The sequence below is a fragment of the Filicampus tigris genome, chromosome 12, assembly GCF_054856515.1.
Source record: "Filicampus tigris isolate MCC_2025a chromosome 12, RoL_Ftig_1.0, whole genome shotgun sequence".
NCBI classification, from domain to species: Eukaryota; Metazoa; Chordata; class Actinopteri; order Syngnathiformes; family Syngnathidae; genus Filicampus; species Filicampus tigris.
Genome location: NC_141228.1, coordinates 3,941,621 through 3,962,500, shown reverse-complemented (window position 1 = coordinate 3,962,500; position 20,880 = coordinate 3,941,621). Strand labels below are relative to the sequence as shown.

Sequence of the window (20,880 nt, the reverse complement as noted above, 5' to 3'; positions counted from 1 at the left end):
GAATTATACCTACAAAGCTTCAACATTTAGAGTCCTCAGTTCCCAAACGCTTAATGATTGATGTTAAAAGGAAAGGAGACGTTAAACAGTCGTAAACATGCCCCTGTCCCAGCTTTTTTGGAACGTGTTGCAGGCATCATAATCAAAATGAGTGAATGCGTCCCCAAGATATCAATACAAACGGGATCCGATCAGATGTTCGTAAGCTGAATTGTCCATAAATGTAGACACATTAAATTTCAATCTATAATTGACATTTAAGGTCATTTTAAAAAGTTGCTGTGGTGTGGTGCCAAACAAAAGGAGACGCCGGTGAGTCAACACTTTAGCTTACTACTTTTCACTTACCAAAAACACTAAGTCAACCGGAAGTCTTCCACACACAAACCACTTTGTCCCGAACATCCCCCTCGACTATTAGTTCCATGAGGGAATTATGTCAACAAGCACCACAGTACGTTGAACTGTACTGTAACCTACCTTAAGAGCAAAGTCGATACGTAGACGGAGGGGACGGAGGAAAGAGAAGTTGTTGGCAGAGTTGTCATTGGAGTGGTCAACAACATGTCATCAGTCAGCGTTTGTTCGTTTGTTCGCAAATATTCATAAGTCATAAGTCGGATACCTCGTGGACGCATTTGGGGGGGAAAAAAAACAAGTTTGATCAATTTCAACATTTAATTATTGTCTTTGTAATGAATTGAATTGGCCCATAATCATTGTATTCTGTTTTTATTTACGTTTTACACGATATCCCAACTTCATTGAAATTGGGGTTTGTATAAGAATAACATTCATCCAAATAAAACAATCCTTGACTGACGATCAAGATAAGGCAGGATCTCAACCAATAGTAATCCTGTTTTTTGGCCAGTTCACATGAGACTAGGGATGAAAAGAAAAAAAAAAAAGGATTGATTGTGAAGTGATTACCTAGAAGCACAATAATGAGAAAGCCAAAAGGTAAGCAGAGCTGAAGGTTTACCACAGATTCGTTAACGGTTACATCAGCATTAGCCTCTGATCGCCCGCAATGCTGGGTAAAGTTGTTGAAGTGTGGGAGGCTGGAATATGTGTTTAGGTTCGTGCATTTTCACCAAAGAATGTCAGAAAACTGTTTAAAATGGGGGGGTGCATATGTCTCCTTCAAATAATTCATCATGGATCAATGGATTATAACTTTTGTTAACCTAGAGCCGTAAAATTTAGCGTCCAGTGAGATTGTTCAGTAGTAGTAGCAGTACCAATTGTGAAAATCCCCTAAGCAAGTTGAGTTGAGTGGTTACTTAAAACAGTTTTCAAATCTGTTTTTGCACCTCCTAAAATGCTTCTGCTAACATTTTGCTCTTGCTAGATAAAACATATCTTAATCTGGATTTGGTTAGTGGCAAGTAATGATGATGAGCCAGCTGCAGACCATCAACCTCTTACGAAGAAGTGAACGTGTATTTGAAGAAAAAGTGTATAACTAAGAAACTGTGGGTAGGAGTACTTGAAGCACTTTTGGTGTACAGCCTCCTCACTCTGATATTTCTTCTTTATTGCATAATCTTGGTTCTCCTTTTTGTATTTCTGTTCATGTGTATGTTACACTTTAGTTTTCCACATTACACTACTTCGTAGCTGTTGGCTATTGAGGTTGCTGTTGAACCTAGCCAGAAATCAATCAATCAACAATATGCCACTTTATGGTGCAGGCACTCCTTTGTTTCACAAATTTATGAAGTGATAATAACAGTGATTTTAGGACAGTGAAAATACCTCGATGGCACCATTTTTCTTGCAGCTTTTCTCTTCTGCCTTGTTTTTTTTTTTTACCTCCTCTCCGCCTCCAGCCGTCCCTCTTTTTTCATCTATCTGTTCTTTTTGTTCTCTATGTGTGCCCAAAATTAACTCTGGTGGCATGGCAGGCGCATACTGATGATGTAAATGAAAGCAATCATGACAACAGCCACCACAGGGCGCTAATGATGAGATCAAACAAACAATATATTTTGATTTGGCAAACACACAATGCTCTTCATCTTGTGCCTCTGTGTATAACGTGTTAATTTTATTGTCTTCCTGCAGATTCTCAGTAACAGGAAAGGGCTGCTGCCAGAACCGAACCTAGCTCAGGTGTTGACCAGTATGACAAACCCTGCAGCCTTACAGATCCTCATGAGACCTTATCACACTGGGAAAAGGGGAGGTGAGATGGTGTGCAATTCTCCTAAATCCCACACAATCTGTTCCGTGACACTGATTGACGCGCAGGTTGTTCTAATTCAAACACATTTTTCCACTGATAATTCCGGTAATTCTCTAATAATTTAATCAAACAAGAACTATTTCCCCATCCACGACTGTACTCAACAGTCTTATCAGTCACTAGTCAGTAGGGGTGTAACAATACGCTAAATCACTTTTTGGTACAGTTCGTTTTTTTTGGAAACTTATATTTTTGGTACAAAAAAAGATTGTTTTTTTTTTAAATATGTTTATTTTGAAAAGATGACAAATGGTACATTTTTTAGAAAAAATAAAAGCGAACCATTCGGGTGATATTCTAAGAAATTACACCAGAATAAAAAATACACTAACAATAAAGATCTCTTAATTTAGTAAATTATTAAGACACTGACATCTTTAAACACTCAGCAGCAACAATACTTATGACACACCTAAGTATTCAAGTTAAAGACAAGTTGTCATTATGTATACATGTATACACTTTTTGTGATAAAAAAAAAAACGTAACTATATTAAAACTCTTTTTATAATGAAAAAAAGACAGTAACTTTAAAAAGTCTTTATGAAATTGTATACACTTTTTAGGCATTGAAATCTTTGAATGTTCAACAGCATATTGTAACAAATTGAGTTATCCGTTGTGGTCGGATGTGTTACTGAGTTGTGATGTTTCCAAGGTTCAGGAATGCATCGTACGGCAAGCGAGTGGAGCAGCGGAGAAAGAAGAGCGCGAGCAGTTGTACTTGGATTGATAAAAACGTGACAATTAAACCACGTCTGACGGCGTGTTCCTGGAAGACGTTACAATATAATAAATCTCGCTACTTAAGTTTGACGTTTTGGGCTAAAAAGACTGCTTGGTTCCTTGTCTAAGAAACATTCATAGTCGGATGATGCCGTGCATGTTGGACGTGCTAGCTGCATCATAGCCACCGATTTCATGTAGCAATGTCGGCACACAACTTTCCGACTTATCCACGCACCTTTCCCCATTGGCGATGGGGAACAGGAAAGCCAGAATGTTCCCAAACAGGAGACAGCAGTGTACGCGGTGACCTTTGAGCTCTGGCTCTTTTCTGGCTCTCTCTTTTGTGCCGCCACTCTCCTCTCCCGTATGCAACAGTCAATTACGCCAGTGCATAAGCTCGGGCTAATAATAAAAACAGATCAGAAACGGTACGCAATGTGGACCGAACCGAACATGCCATACCGAAACGTATTAATACCCGTACCGTTACACCCCTACTAGTCAGTATTAGGCAAGTAACTTAAATGAGGCTTACAGTTCAGGGCATGACAGTGTGCCCAATATGCTCATAAATGCGGCCAACTTTTCAATGTGTGCTGGTCAGAATTTCGTCCGATCGCACTAGCGTAAGTGCATGTTTTAATGCTCCTACCGGTACTTGGGCGGGGAAACACAGCGAACGCTCTAAATCAAATCTCTCGGTCTGCGGAAGCCTGCCTGTGAGGCGTGTCATGTTAAATAGTTCCTCTATAAATTAAATAAATAAATATCCAAAATTGTATATGTACTTTGCCACGTTAACGACCACCTAACTTAACTAGCACTGTTTGCTTTCTAAATTACGGCTTTCCATTCAGCCATGTACTGAGACTCACGTCCTGCATCATTTTGCATCCGAGACTGCGCGCTTGGCATCCATTGTTTTATGGTGAATTATAAATACTTTAGGTACTACTGTTGTAAAACCCGTCCTCATTCGTCAGTCCATCATTTTTCATGACAAACTGGATTGTAATCGTCAGTCCGTCAGTTAAGTCGGTTAGAAGTCCGTTGGCCCGCCAGTCAGTCCCCCCAAAAAAACTTCGAAAAAACGTGTGTCTGCCAGTGACGGACCGTCATTGACAGATGCGGTTAGTGACGATCACACTGCTTGATGAAAACCCACATCCGTCATTCATCAGTCCGTCATTTTTAAAAGGTGTCCCATCATTCTTCAATCATGAGCAAAACGGGACTGATGGATCACCCGTGCCATATAACGGGCAGATGATTGTGATTGAATATTTGTATTATTATTGACTTCCGGTTTGGCGAGTGGTGAAATGGCTGCCTAGAAAACGCGCTCCCGACATCAAAGATTAAATTTGCCCACAACGACTCGAATAAGTGATAAGAGGGAGTTAAAGTCAGAGGTATTGGGTATGGTATGCCGAAAGCGAAGAATAAGAAATTATCGCAGATGGAGCTATTAGAGGTGGACGCAGTTAGCCCCGGCTCCTCTATTAGCAATATAGAGGAGAGCGACGACGCGGGTGTACAAGAAGGGATAAGTGAAAGAGCGGAACTTGGACTTCTTCTGAAGGAGCTGAGAGACTTCAGAAAGGATAATTACCAGCAGCTAAATGGAATCCGGGAAGAAATTACGAAAGAAAAGAGAGTGGAGGCCGCCGAGGCTCGGCTGCAACGAGCGGAGGAGGCCGTGACAGAACCTTTGCAATTGCAAGTGCACTTGGATGCCAAGCTGACAGACCTCGAGAGCCGTTCCAGACGGAAGAACATAAGGATCCACGGTGTAAAAGAGGGGGATGAGGAGAATTCGCCATCGATGGTGGTCTATGTGGAGCAATTGCTGCGGAAAGGTATGGAGCTCCCCGAAGCATTTGAACTGCGCATTGAAAGAGCTCATCGCGCGTTAATGCCAAAGCAACCCGGAGCTGCTTCGCCATGGTCTATTGTCGCAAAGGTGGCGAGCTACAGAATGAAAGAAGAGCTGTTGAAGTTGGCATGGCAAAAACAGGGCTTCCAACTGTATGGGAAAAGAATAAATTTGGATCACGACTACCCGCCTGACGTATTAAAGAAAATAATATCGGGTTCCAAACTCCATTCCCGGCCAAGTTGAGTCTTCTACGCAGAGTAAAGGAGGGAACTTTGGATAAAGGTCAAAGCATAGTGCATGAAGGAGGTAACCCGGACTGTTTTGTTTAGGTTAGAGAAGAGGACTTAATTATATTCTGCATTCTAGAGTGGTATTATAGAGGCAAAAATTGAGAAGGAAAAGAAAAGGTCGGATTTTTCTATGCTGTAGTTGTTTTTCTGTTTTTCGTTTTTTGTTTTTTTTTTCTATGGGGGGACAATTACCAGGGAAGAGGGACAATAACCGGTGTGGAAATATACAAATATCGAAAGGCCCTACCCCACTATTTGAGGGGGGGAGGATATACCTTTAAGCCCAATTACAACCAGGGCTATGCAAGGGTCAATATGGTGACCCCACAGGTGGAAGTCTTTTTTTTTCGGTTTGTAGAGCTTTGGTATTTTAATTGTTATGTTGCTCTTACAAGAGCGATGGTTGCTGCATTTCTGTGCAACTGTTGGGATGTAACCAGTGGTTTAGTCTGTCATTACCATTTTAGAACCAAGTATGCAAGTGACTAATATAGCAACATACAATGTAAATGGTTTTATTAATCCTATAAAGAAAACCAAATTATTGACAAAATTGAAGAGAGACTAAATTGAAGTTGCTTTTTTGCAGGAAACACACCTATCGGAGGCAGAACATAGTAAACTAGTACGACTGGGCTTTAAACACCAATATTCATCATCATATAACGCAGGGCACAGACGGGGCGTTTCAATGTCTGGTCAAATTAGTTTTTTGCCACTGTTTGTAAAGAAAGACACAGCAGGAAGGTATGTTCTTGTAAGGGGGAAATTGGGTGATTCAATGATTACATTCTTTGATGTTTATGCTCCACCGAATTGAGAATGGGCCTCTTATCAACAGGTGTTGAATTTAATAATATCTGAGGCACAGGGAATTCTTATATTTGGGGGAGCTCTTGATTTAAGACTGAACCCAAAGATGGATACCTCCAAGGGTGACATATCCCAGCCGAGACTGATGAACAGAACATTTAATTTGGTAATGAAAGATATAGGAATAATAGATATTTGGAGAGAACTAAATCCTTCAAAAAGGGACTATACTTACTATTCTAATGCACACAGGGCCTACTCGAGGATTGATTACCTTTTTACTTTTGGCAAAGATTTGATTAGGGTTGGTGGGTGCGGCTTTGGTGTCATGGACCTTTCGGACCACAGTCCAATATATTTGAAAATAAATTTAGAGCAAGGCCAGAGACAAACTTTGTGGAGACTAAACATTAATATACTGAATCAAATGAAGGATCAGATTAAGAAGAACATTGTAGAATATTTCGAACATAATGACAATGGAGAGTCTGCTCCTCCCATATTGTGGGATGCATGTAAAGCCGTACTCAGAGGCAAGTTAATAGGATATGGGACATACTTCAAGAAGAAAAGACAAGAAGAGATGGATTGGTTACAAAAGGAACTTGGGATATTAGAACAAAAACACAAAGATACAAATGATTCCACAATTAGGGAACGGATCAATGAAAAAAAGACAAATGAGATTTATCAAAAAGACATACAAAAGAAATTGATTTTTACAAAGCAGAGATATGAGGGGGCGGGAAAGCCAGTAAACTATTATCTTATAGACTGAAGGAACAACAAGAGGAGAACACAATTCACAAAATAAAAAACCCAGTATCAAGAGTTATGCATTATAAATTAAGTGAAATACAAAATTGCTTTGGACAATATTAGCGAAAATTATATACCCAAACGCAAAAGGGTGCAAAGATTTTTGGAGGGAAATTAACTGTTCTCTTTTTTAGGAAAGTACAGATTACATTCAGGATATAAATTGAACATTTCCAAATCACAGTTTGGGGGTTTTAATTATACACCCTCAATTACTATGAAAGCAATGTTTAATCTGAGGTGGGATGCAGACTCAACCACTGATTTAGGGATAAATATCCCTAAAGACCTGACAAAGTTGTTCCCACTTAATTATCATCCCTGAAGGAGAGGATGAAGGAGGATACACAATACAATACAATACCATTTTATTTATATAGCGCATTTCATAACAGCTATAAGCAGATGGAACCTGGTGCCTTTCCATGGCTTCAGATCATGGGTTCAATCAATAAAAATGGTAATTCTACCAAGCTTTCGATACTTGTTTCAGTCGCTTCCATTGAAAATACCAGATCAGCAATTTCAGGATTGGGATAAACAAGTTTCGAGATACATTTGGCAGGGATTAGGTACTTTACAACTGGAGAAAGCCAAGGGTGGGGTGAGTCTCCCAAACTTGAAGGATTATTATCTGTCTGCTCAAATGAAACCATTAATTTGTTGGTGTAATCCAGATTATTTTGCAAAATGGAAGGAGATTGAAACCTCAATAACAGAGGTCTTTCCAAATCAGGCGGCAATAGGGGATATGGATTTGGAAAACAATCTGATGGAATTGGGTAACCCATGGATCTCTTTTTCAATTAAGATTTGGAGTGGGTGGGTTATAGGGGAACACCTTAAAGAAGCTGTTTGGGTGCTGAGATGGTGCATATGTGACCCTGGTTTTGTTCCTTCAAGATTTGATGCTGATGATTTAAGAGATGGTCATCTCAGGGCTTAACAGTATACTGTACTGGAAAAAGGAGTCATGAATAGTTTTCAGAACCTTCAGAGACAATTTAATTTGAGCTGCCAGGATTTCTTTGGGTTTCTTCAAATTGGCCACTATATCAATCAATTGATGAGAAAAGTTCCCATAAAGGGATGGGAAAATACAATGTTACGGATTTTCGTTGCCTCATATCAAGGTGGCGTAACCAAGAAAACGATTTCAAGGGTTTATGATTGTTTACAGCAACGAAAAGGGGACACAATGTATGTCAAACGGAAATGGGAACAGGAATGAAATCTGTACTAGACAGAAGAAGAATGGGGGAATTTGTGTCAAATATAGTGGAGAACGTCGAACTCAAATGTGTGGCGAGAGTTTTGCTGGAAAACCCTGGTGAGATTTTTTATAACGCCTTCGCAGAAAAGACATTGGACTAACTCGGCTGCCTGTTGGAGACAATGCGGGAACCAGGAGGCAAATCATTGTCATATATTTTGGACATGTTTGTCGCTGAGACCCTTTTGGAGGGAAGTGCATAAGATACTACAAAAGGTGTTTAAGATGTATGTTCCATTTGGAATGGGGTCTCTGTGTTTTGGTGCCTTAATATCAGAGAATGTGTCTTGTCACGATAAATATTGATTTCAGATATTGAGCGCTGCAGGCAGGAAAGCCATAACTAGGAAATGGCTACAAGCTGAAAAGCCAACTGTCGATGAATGGATAGACATTGTCTGAGATATTTAAAATGGAAAGAATAACTTTTCATCTGAGGCTTCAAAAGGAGATGTCATACAAAAGATGGGAGAAGTGGCTGAAATATGTTTCTGTGAACAGACCGTCATTTATATGACAAGGTTTTTTTTTGTTGTTGATGTTTTTTCAATCAACTTTTTATTGAAAATATTTTGAGGACTGTATATGGTTACACCCCCAAAGGTTAATTTTCTGTATCTTGAGTGTTTCGATTATAATGACATGCAATAGAATAACAAGATCCTACATACCTTGAACTTTGTAGCGAGTTGAATAAGGGATCAAGAGAATCTTCGTGACATATAAATAATATGTGAAATGTATAAACATTCTTGGTTTGGATCTGTGAAAACAGAATAAAAAAAGAATTACAAAAAAAAATGAATATTTGTATTATTAACCTCTGTGGTTCAAACGGATAGGATCATAATGGGAACATGATATTAAACATTGACACCTCTCACATTCGGCGAGACACGAGGTGCATTCAAGTCTTTGTGCCAGTTTATTGCTGCTGGCTCACAGCAGTGAGTCTGGGATGAGGCAGTCATGGGGGACCCATCTGCTTATTGGAAAAAACGACAACAATGACAAACAAAACTAAAAACAAATTCATCCATGATAGGGTCTATAATTAGTTGTTTTTTTCCTTCGGACAAGGAGGTTTGTATTTACCTTTTTTTTATTTAGGTAAATAAAAACCTCATATTCTGAAGAAAAGAAAAACCTAATTATTGAACATATAAGAAGACAAGATGAACTCCGGAACCACATGCGGCTCTTCCATCCTAATGTTGCGGCTGTGCGTGGCTTGGGAAAATAAATTATAAATGTCCGATTGAAGTATATGTTATTTGTCTCAAAAGCGTACAAACGTCTTCTTCGTAAGTCAAAGTTTTTGGCCACTTTCATTTGTGCTCCTATATTGGATACCTATGGGTTTTTTTTGCAATGTGACCGCAGTCTCAACCTCCAGTTGGCATACATCCGACATTGACGTTAGGAGCCCAAAATGCGCTCCGCGCTCGCGGAAGGGTCGGTGCTGACAGCGACTCTGCAATTGTTTTGAGTAACAGTATTGACTTTATTTTTGATTTGAATTTAATCCCACTTGAAACATGAAGCATAAAGTGGACATTTATGGTGATAGTGGGAGCGCGGTTATGTGTTTTCCTTTCTGTGGAAACCGGGTCAAAATGGTTCTTTGAGTGTAAAAGGTTGCCGACCCCTGGTCTAGATTGTCTATAGATGTGAATATGTTTGTCCAGGATGTGCCCTGGAATTGGTTGGTTGGTCCCTGTCTCTCACCCAAAGTCACCCGCAACCCCATTTTCCTTTTTCTCCACTTAAGTTTAGATAATTTTACATTTGACCTGGCAAAACTTCCTGAGGCACATGCTTTTGTTGAATAAAATATCCAAATTAAAAAATAAAATAAAAAGCTGTGAAATGCCGTGCTATATTTGTGTTCACGCCATCCTTGTTTAGCGTGTTTAAATCAAATCCCGGAGCTTTGAGAACAGAACCCGTCTTTATCTGCCTACTTGAGAAAATGCACGAGAACATGGAGGCAATACAATATTGCGTGATAAAATAAAGGAGTGCCCTCAGCCTTCTTCCTCTCAGTGATATATATTATCCTTCAAAAGCCAATCTAGTGTCACAAAATTGAATTAAAAGTAGTGGAACTGCTGATAATGTTGCTGGTATCTTAAGTTGCTATAACAACCGCACACAGTGCTAGACAATTTCAACCCTGCTGAGAATTCATGAGTTTGTCACACAATTTCTTTAATGCACTAATTAGACTTTTAAAGTCTCCTAAGGATTTGTTTGTGTTGTGCATCACAGCACTGCCGAAAGGAATTCCCTCGTCAATGTGGAAATGACAACTACACTCGCAACATGAATAATCTTCTGAATTTGATGGTTGAGGTCTTTCCTGAACTCATTCTTTAAGCAGTACTTTTGCTTCAAGCAGCTTGGAAGATAATCAAAGACTCCCTGAAGAGTCTGCTCGGCTTGTAGGGGGCTTCGTTATTTGATTAATAGTTAATCAGGTATTAACATGAAATTGTGTGACATTAGCGGGACAAATGAGAGCCGGAAGAAGAGGAGATGAGAGGTGGGGGAGCTCTCTTTGAAGAAGGGCACACAATTAAAGGCTAAAATTAGGGCCTTGATTAAATGTTAAACTTTCTCTACCTATTCTGAAGGAAGGCTCCATTAGCTTTGAAGCTTTTAGCTTGCATCTATTATGAATTGGCGGGTGGTTCACGTGTGGAAGTCACACTTAGGACACTGTAGGAAAGCGCTTTGATGTCTCTGGTCCAGAAACAATGAGGCGATCACCAATTTGGGAAATCGCGTCCACTTCCATGATTGTCGTTAAGGCAATCAACAGTTACACCTCTACAATCTAATGAGATCAATATACAACACACTACTGCTCATTTCTGAGTAAGCCTGTTCCAGCATATGTTTAGGATTGTAGTTGCAGTTTGATAGTCTGTTTCTTCTGTTTTTCAGGGAAGTATGGCCGCCGCATGAACGTGCCGTTCCTCAGGCCGCCGCTCACCGCAGCTCTTCTTACACTTGGAAAAGCTCGACAGGTTACAACCGCATCGACTTGCGTGTGTGGATGTGTGTGTGTATGAGATGATCATTTGAAAATGCGGGGTCTTCTTTTGCCTCGCAGAGTGCCATGTTTGGTAATGGACTCATTCTTCAGAACCTCCTGCACATACAGCTTGCTCAACAGCAGCTTTTACACATCAAAGACAAGTGCATCAGCAGTGTAAGATACCTGCGTGTGTGTGTGTGTGTGTGCATGCATGCTGTCTGTCTGTCTGTGATGTTGGGTAAAACACAGGTTGCGTTTTTATCTTAAGCACAGAAAATCACTCAAGCGAATAAGATGTTGTTGTTTTTTTTTCATTTCAAATCTCTGATTGATGATCACTATTTCTAAGGGTGTTATTCTGTATTCCTTGTGTGCTTCAGGTTTTACTGTATTACTATACTGTCAAGTGAAAAATACAGTTCACTCTTTAAATTCTAAACTTTTATTGAAGTCGTCCTTCTGTCCACTGTCAGCGGAGCAGCCATTAACGGCCACGAGAGGCACTTGAGCTGGCAAGAGCGTGCGACACCAGACGCTGGCTTATATGAAAATTAATGATAATGTTGTTGACTTTGAAGTTGATGTTAATATACTACATCAGTTTGAATAAACTTAAGTGAAAGAAAGAGGAGAGCAGCGGGGATCAAACCCTTTGAATCATTGTAGAAATCAATTAATTGAATGCATTGTTGTTACTATTTTCATTATCATTGAAAAAAAAATGATTACGCTTATAGTTTTGAAATCATCCCACTGGCCGGCACAACTATTGTGCTGGGTTTGAATATGGTTGCTATGTGCAGATATTTTGGACCTGTATGAGCCCCCTGCGGCCATGTTATAGACCACTCTGCACTCTGCCATGTTAAGACTATGCGTGCACAACTTGCGTACCACATGATTGCCCGCGATTGAAATCGGATCTGATCACTCCGACAGCGACGCAGACATCACCAATACAGGGTCTAACTAACTGCAGAGATGTGCCGTCCATAAAAATAGAACCCAGACACTTCAATAAAGCTGACATTTTTGTGATTGTGGAAGGAAGCCTGTTCACTGGCACCTTCAACGGCATAATTGGCGGATTGATACATGGTGTTCCTGGTTTCTGAAGTTGCACAAGTTGCAAAACTCCTTATGTTTTTATGTATTTATTTATTTTATGGAATAAATTTTCCTTCCAACTCCTTAGGCCTCCAGCCTGCTGGGAGATCCAGCCAGGTTGCTGATGCAGCAAACTTTACCTCTGCGGGCGCCAGGCCTCATAGCAGTTGGGAAAGGCCTCCTGGGAGACTCCCCCTCAGGTCAGTTGACTACCTGTAAAGGTGAAGTGTAATTACTACAAACAACTGAAAACATGTTGACACCCAAAATACATCTTTCTTTGTGTTTTGTTAAAACTACTTTTATTGATTTTATTTTTCTGAATTCCATGTCACTCTTGATTGATCAATATGTAGCTATTACAGCATATAGTTTCTCTTTGGGGCAGTAAACCAAGTCCTGGGGAGCAGCCATTTGGCTGTACCCCCCAGCTCTACCATATGATGGGTGGTGTTTACCTAATATCCTTAAAGCGCAAGTCAACACAACCTTGTTTTTTCAAGAATATGATCCATGCAAGTCTACTAGTTGAAAAAGGGCATTCTGACAAATATTGCATTTGTGGAATAAGTGTTAATCCACTCGTTTTTAGACATCTCTGGGGGCGGCCATTTTGTCTTCTGTCGACTGCAAATGACATCACAACTGCTCACAACGACCAGTCACGGCACGATTCAGAAAATAGGTCAACCGTGATTGGTCGTTGTGAGCAGTTGTGATGTCATTTTCAGTCGACAGAAGACAAAATGGCCGCCCCAGAGATGGCTAGAAACGAGTGCATTTTGCTGCTTAATTTATATTCCACAAACGCAAAATTAATCTGAATGCCGTCTTTCAACTAGTGGGCCTGCTGGGAACATATTCTTGAAAGAAATATGTTTGCTTGACTTCCGCTTTAATCACCTGTGAATGGTGACCTTTGTTCTGCAAATGTAGCAATTACTCACAAGTTGGTTAGTCCACTTGTTTGATTTTTTGGTTTCAAACCAACCAGTCATTTGGCTTTCTGGGAGTTATAGTAGTAATTGTGATATACAATCAGTGTCAATTCATGCGTGTTTGAGAAAGAGGGTTAAAAGTGAACACAACAACCCATTAGCAATTAAGTAGATTTTATTACCACCAAAGATGCAAGCAAGCATTAAAATACAAAAAAAAAAATGCAGAGTAAAAAGTCATTTAAAAAACAACCCAATGTACAATTTGTACAGTTGTGAAATGTCACATTCATTCAGGGTTTTTGTTATTATGCTAGACTACTGTACGTGTACATTTTCTGTACTCTCTCGTCTCTTTGTTTGCATATACTTATATTGGTGTATTTATTAAAGTATTGAGTGGGAGTATTGGGAGTGAACACACTGCTCCTGCTACCGAAAAAAATGCATTAGTGATGATGTTTGCGGTGAAAAAAGCCAGTCTCCTTCGAGCAGTACAGGCTGTGCTACAGGGGACAGATGCACTGATGGGCTCTCCTCATCACACTAATACTAAGAGTTGTTATTGTGGCTGTCTGTTGTTATTTCCCTTTGTCTCGTTCACTGACAGAGTTTTGCCACGAGCCTGTGCCAGCGCCAACCCGCAATGCCACAGTCGTGGTGTCGGCACCAGGTGTGATGCCCTACTTCCAGCCCCGACCTGGTGCAGGAGAACAAAACAGCATCCAGTCAATCTGCACCGCCCATGCCTCCTCCTCTTCCTCCGTCTTGTCGTCTTCGTCCTCCAGCTGTGGCGATAGGCAGGCTGTCCCTCCGGAGGGTGCGATGCAGGGACAAAACTACTCTTTGGGAAGAAGTAACTCAGGCCTATGTGCAGCTCCACCCAAACCCCCAGGAGGAGTTTTTACATCCACTGGGCATCACAACAATTCAGATGTCTCCCCACTGAGCAACATGGTTAGCACAGCCAACAACCCTCCTTGTTACGTCCCTGACCTCACTCGACCACTCTGTCATGTCTCGTTGGCAACTTATGGAAATGTTCCCAACTTCAAAAACTGAAAATATCAACTATTTGACAATTATCTCAATTTTATTTCTGTCAATCAATCCCGTGATCAACAAGGAAGGTGTATTGTCTGCTGCTTAAAGCAAGCATTCAATCAGACTGGCTTGTTTGGTAAACTAGTGGACCAATTCAATTGGCCGTTTGGACTGATCCCATTTTGATTCATTTAAATGCTTTCCATAGTTTTCATTTGTTGTCCAACACTACCCGTTTACGCATTTTCTCATCGGCATGTCGTTTATTTCCTTATTGTTGATTCCTTTCCATACACACATTGAGGCAGTATGTGCTTAACAGCCTCAGTCTCTGTTCCTTTGTAAAATGCAGGCATTCCCGTGTGTTCATATTGACTAATAGAGTTTCATCCCATATAGCAGCACCAACACGAGAACATTTCCATTCCCCTGCAGGCCACTCTGTCTGCCACCTCTGCTCGCCTACATCTTTAAATGAAACTCTGCTAACGTCCTCTTTCATTGTGATTCATTGAGATAATCATAGTGCTCAAGTTCTTAGGGGAAGCGAATCCTGAATCCCAGGGCTGTCTTCTATAAAGTCTTTTTTTTAATGAAGGAAAATGTAATTAACAGTACAATCCTCTCAGGTTCGCAAGCCCCCTAAAGCTCAACCAAATCGTTGTGACGCTGAGTTAGTTGTAGCGTCAGCATGTGGTACGGTGAAGGTTAAATTCCTCTCTTCAGAAACGTCAAGTGTACATTTTCTTCTCTTTAGGTAAACAATGGTCAGAATTCTCTGCTGGGAGAGCCCCCCAAAGATGTCAGACTGCCCTCGAATCCGTACCTGAATCTGGCCAGTGTAATGCCAGGGGTTGTTCTGCAAGGTACTCACACTGACACACAAACAAATGAATTGGCATTAAAAGGAAAGTCAAACCAAACAGGCCCACTAGTTGAAACAAGGCATTCTGATAAGTATTGTTTGTGGAATCTCAATCTCTGAGAGCGGCCATTTTGTCACTTCCGTTGACTGAAAATGACATCACAGTTGCTCAGGGTAAGGACCAATCACGGCTCACCTGTTTTCTCAAGCTGAGCCATGATTGGTCGTTAACTGAGCCCTGAGCAACTGCGATATCATTTTCAGTCGAGAGAAGTGACAAAATGGCCGCCCCCAGAGATGGCTAAAAACGAGTGGATTTTGCTGCTTAACTCATATTGCACAGACGCAATATTGATCAGAATGTCTTGTTTCAACGAGTAGGCCTGCATAGAACATATTCTAGAAAAAAAAATGTTTGGGTTTACGTCCACTTTAAGAGCCAAGTGTGTCATGATAGCAGGAGCTGGTCTTTCTTGGTGTCATTGTGTTTCCTCTACCTGTGGGCAGGGTCACTAGGCAGCAAAGCCCAGGCAGGGCAGACTAGCTCAGGCATGTACGGCAGCTCAGCGGCGACCCCTGTTGTCTCACAGGGTGGCGGCTCCTTCTCCCACAATGCGGCTGCTCCCACCACATCCTCATACAATACCGACACTTCCTCTGACTACAGCCACTACAACCAGACCTACACACAGGTACTGGAGCATGAATACAACGTGGAAAGAACACGGATTTCCTCATTTATTTCTTCCACACTTCTGTCATTGGTTTTCCACCACACTGTTGTTTACTTTGCCTTTCCACGTTTCCTTTTCAGTCTTCCTTTGTTCCTTCCAGGGTTATCTTTATGTTCATTGATGTTCCTTCCGATCATCCCTTCTCTTGGTTTCCTTTATCTTGCTCTGGTCCTGTTCTTGTTTTCTCCAGTAGCAACTCATAGCGTTGACTGATGTTTGCAGCAAAGCACCATAATGTGGGAGGACAGTGAATGTTAAATTACAATCCACTCGTCCACAGAAAATGTAACACTAGCTTTGATATGTTTGGAATACCATGACAAAGCCAGTCAACTTGCACTGCGTGCATGCGTCTTCTGTAGGAGGCCATGCAACAGTGGTACCAGCACTACCAAACGGCACAGGGCTACAACTCCGCAACTCCGCAAGTCAACACTGCCACCGATTACACCAAGGACCAGACACAGGTAAGACACACACTTGTTTTGGATTTGTTTTGTAGTATAATTAGTTAACACCTGTATTGCAACAACAGCTTAGTAGGTACAGTGGGAGGAAAAAGTATGTCCACCCTTAGGAATTTCATAAAATGTGATCTGATTTTCATCTAAATCACAACAATCAAACAAAGAGTTGGCTTGAAACGAATACCAAACCATTTCCAAATATGAAAATAATTATGTTTCATATTTGAATTGAAAAATGATGTGAACCCTGTAATAACTGATTTGCCCTCCTTTGGCAGCAATAACCTCCACCAAGTTTAGTTGCAGATCAGACATGCGTGACGATAAGCAGGACTTTTGGACCATTCCTCCTTACAAAACTTGGATGTCTGGTGTGAATAGCTCTCTTGAATTGACCCCGCAGCATCTCAATCGGGTTAGGTCAGGTCTTTGACTGGGCCACTCCAGAACATGGATTTTCCTATTTTGTATCATGTATGGCCAGTCTGATCTCCTTTATAAAAATATCAGAACATATCGTTGTTTTTGTGTTGTTACTTTAAGCAGCTCTGTTGGTTTATTCTTGTGATTTAGATGATCACACCACATTTTATGACAAATTATGCAGAACTGTAAGAAATTCCCAAGTTTCTCACACTATTTCCCGCAATGTATTTAAAAAGTGTCAGTGATGTAATAATTTCAGGGGTTAAATGATCTGTGTGTACATTTGGGATAACATGGTACTATAAGAAGGCCTTTTTTGTGTTCAAGGTTCCACCGGTTTCCTCATATAGTGATTACAATTCCTACATGCAGACCGTCACTCAGTATTATTCCCAGTCGACAGCTACTCAGGCCTATGCCGGCAAGGTACTCACACGCGCACCAACCCACCCAAAACTAGGTACATGCTTCTGCTGAGTGTGAATTTGAGCAGAAACGTACAATGTTAAGTTATGCTATGCTATGCTATGATCTGCGACCAAATGTTATGTTTTCGATGATGCACTGTACCATTTCAAACTGTGACCACAACAATTTTTCCTTACTCCTCCATCTATCCATTTTCGTCCGCATTGGCGTGGCCAAAGTGCGTTTATACATGTAAACTGCAAGCCCTCCCCTTGCGGATGATGTAGTCGGCCACGCACGTCCATCCATCCATCCATTATCGATACCGCTTATCCTCACATGGGTCGCGGGGCGTGCTGGAGCCTATCCCAGCTGTCTTTGGGCAGTAGGCGGGGGACACCCTGAATTGGTTGCCAGCCAATCGCAGGGCACACAAAGACAAACATCCGCACTCACAATCACACCTAGGGGCAATTTAGACAGTCCAATCAACTTACCATGCATGTTTTTGGAATGTGGGAGGAAACCGGAGTACCCGGAGAAAACCCACGCATGCACGGGGAGAACATACAAACTCCACACAGGGAGGCCGGAGCCGGGATCGAACCCACGACCCCCAAACTGTGAGGCGGACGTGCTAACCAGTCGACCACCGTGCCGCCCGGCCACGCACGTGACGTGGGCAATTGGAGACCGCCTTGCATTACCCCCCCAATAGTTGTGCCATGTAGTCAGTTGGTGCTATTCCAAGATTTATAAGATGATAATGCTTATAATTCGCCCAATGAATTGATTTCTACAGTGATTCAGAGGGATTGTCCTACGGTGTTGTCATATTTATGAATGAAATACAATGACATGCACACACGTCTGCAGATTGCCGAGCCTATCGCATTAAATCACCTGCGCCACCATTTAGACTGCTCTTAGGTAGTCTAAAATTGAGTGTACTTTTTCTCACCAAATTGGCATGTGCATGGCTGGGAAGTAAAAGAGAAAGCGCCCTTTGTCTGCCGGATCGCCTAACGTCCCGCGGCGCAGTCTACCAAATTCACAAACTCACTAAACTACACTTGACCCGACATGAAAATTAAGTTGCGCTCGTTTTTACGGGCGCCTGTGTAACAAAATAGGGCCCTAAATAATAAGTAGAGGAGGTATTACAATAGTAAAGTTCTCTACTGAGGTCTTTGGTGTGATACACTGAGTGGTTATTTTTTAACAGGATATGGATGCGTGTAAGCCTCTAGGCGTGGCTCTTCATACCGTCAACAATGGCGTGGCTCCTCCTCCTGCTGTCCTACCAACTACTGCCATGCTGCCAGCCTACAGCACCCTGCCTCTGATGCCAAGTTTCCTTGGAGCACCGCACCCAATAGCAGCCACGCCAAATGCTGTCACACATGCGCAAGCTGCCGCCACAGACTGGAACACCTACTATTATGTGAGTAGAAAAGTAAAAGGTCAGGTTCTTTGATTGTCCACCTTAAAAGCTCATGTCTGTGATTCCGAATCAGAAATTCTTTATTGCCCCTTAAAGGGAAAGTAAGTTTGCAGCAACGGGGGTACAGAGAGGACAAGGCACACAATGACAAAATAACATAAGACATCATGTAAAATAGTGAAACCCAGACTCAATAAAAAACAACAAAATAAAAGGAAACATCATACTTGCACACATGTTTGGTAACGTGTTCGCTCCAGAGCTATTGAATAGACAATTATAAGTTACTGCAATATATTGCAACATGCAGATGTACAAATAAGCAATGGTAATTAAGAACATGAGCAACCTAAAAGCTAGTTACCATTAAGTAAATAAAGTGCACTTGGGATAAATGAAACTCAATCTAATGAATGGCTTTATATTAGCCAACAGGTTAACCAAAAACCAATATGGCAATTACACATTTGCGGACATCACATAATCAGTTTACGGTTATCGGTTTTATTATAATCGGTTATCCCTGATTTGACCATGGGACCAGCTGGAGAGGATCAACCCTACAGACAGGGCCAGCCAGGGAGGAGACCAGCCCGCATTATGTTTAGATTTTGAAGACAGTATAAATGTGAGGGAAGACAGTACAAATATGAGGGCTGCATGTCAGACCGTGCCCCTTTTCTGTCCATCCCCATCTGAGAGCATTCGCCAAGATGGAAAAGCTGCCCAGATCTGATCATTGTAGGATCCCTGAAATTCAGAGATGGAAAAGAAAACAGACGAGAAAATTCCAATTGACTTGTCAATCAGTCCAAATGTCCAAAACACAATAATAGAAAGATCTGCTCCCGCCCTCCTTCCCAACAAACCCAAAGACATATATCGGCCATTACATCAGCATTCACACACACACAAAGCACACAACCTGATAAACTGTGTTGAAAAGACATGACGAGGCACAAAGAAACCATATGAGGAAAGGGTACCCAAGGGGGGCTCATTCACGCTGAGGGGAATGACAGCCCACGGGCCACGGGGAGTGCCACCATCACAGAGACCCCTGGCCCAGATTAGCCGGGGAGACCCTACACCTAGTGTAGAGGCCCCCGGTCACCTGGACCTAAGGAGCCCCCTGCGATGCCGCCCCCCGCGGGAAAGGCAGCCACCTCCTCGAACGCGGAGGCCCCCCATGAGGAAACACTGGAGCTCAAAGCTAACAACAACAGAAAACAACAAAACTAAAAGACAAGACAGTAATATAATCTAAGAACTAAAATCAGTATGATAAAATATCAATCCATCCGTTATCGATACCGCTTCTCCTCACAAGGGTCGCGGGGCGTGCTGGAGCCTATCCCAGCTGTCTTCGGGCAGTAGGCGGGGGACACCCAGCCAATATGATAAAATGTGATCAAGTAAAAATAGTCCCTAATAAAAAGAAAAAGATAAAATACTTCAATTATTTAAAAGCCAAACTAAAAAGGTGTGTCTTGAGCTTCCTCTTAAAAATATCAACAGTCTCTGTGGACCTGACGTCCTCTGGCAGGCTATTCCAAAGTTGAGGACCAAAATGGCTGAATGCAGCCTCGCCATGCGTTTTGGTCCTCACTCTTGGAATAATTAAAAGGCCGGCGCCAGAGGACTTCAGCATAAAAGCAAAAGCAAATCAGATAAATAAGATGGCCCAAGACCATTAACACATTTAAAAACAATGCAGCAATTTTAAAACTGGTGCAATGTGCTCCCGCCCTCTGGTTCTCGTCAGCACCCAAGCGGCTGAATTCTACTGTAGTTGTCACTTGTGTGAGTCTTTATTTACATTGGATATGGACATGGTCACTCCATTGGATTTCAAGAAGGTTCTTGAAAGATAAAACGAACACGCATTGACTAAGTAGTTGTTTTGTGAATTACTAATTGGGCTTATGCCCTCGAGACTTGCAAAACATTCCAACAGACCGGTTTGCTGACTTCCTGATATTTTTCCAGCAATGTTGACAAGACTACAGACCCAACTCTTTTTGGACAAGTTAAGGTTCCCAAATCATGCTACAATACAAAAGGATAAAAGTGATTCAGTAGAACGTCTGTAAAAAAAGAGTCGTCATCATCATCTCAGATGAAACTTGGAAGTTCCTCATTGTTCTTAAAAAGAACAATCGTTGATTTAGTGACATCAACATGAAGGTCAACACGTAGTTTGTCGTCAAAGACCACACCCAGAAATTTGAATTTCTCCACATTTAATAACAGTAGCTGGTGGAAGCTGGTGAGTAGCTTGATTTCCTAAAATCAAAAACCATGTCATTGGTTTTTGACACATTCAATTTGCAATAATACTCGATGCACC

General features: G+C 41.5%; 1 protein-coding gene across 2 annotated transcripts in view; it reads left to right on the top strand.

The window, feature by feature from the left end:
- raver2 (ribonucleoprotein, PTB-binding 2) overlaps nucleotides 1-20,880 on the top strand; it is an 88,639-nt gene that overhangs the window by 61,839 nt on the left and 5,920 nt on the right. For both annotated transcript variants that reach the window (XM_086046879.1, XM_086046881.1), the window contains exons 6-15: nucleotides 2,071-2,191; nucleotides 11,004-11,086; nucleotides 11,173-11,271; nucleotides 12,293-12,404; nucleotides 13,753-14,099; nucleotides 14,944-15,052; nucleotides 15,559-15,743; nucleotides 16,148-16,252; nucleotides 17,006-17,104; nucleotides 18,312-18,530. In XM_086046879.1, coding sequence (XP_085903005.1) covers nucleotides 2,071-2,191; nucleotides 11,004-11,086; nucleotides 11,173-11,271; nucleotides 12,293-12,404; nucleotides 13,753-14,099; nucleotides 14,944-15,052; nucleotides 15,559-15,743; nucleotides 16,148-16,252; nucleotides 17,006-17,104; nucleotides 18,312-18,530 — 1,479 coding nt within the window. The remainder of the gene's footprint in view (nucleotides 1-2,070; nucleotides 2,192-11,003; nucleotides 11,087-11,172; nucleotides 11,272-12,292; nucleotides 12,405-13,752; nucleotides 14,100-14,943; nucleotides 15,053-15,558; nucleotides 15,744-16,147; nucleotides 16,253-17,005; nucleotides 17,105-18,311; nucleotides 18,531-20,880) is intronic.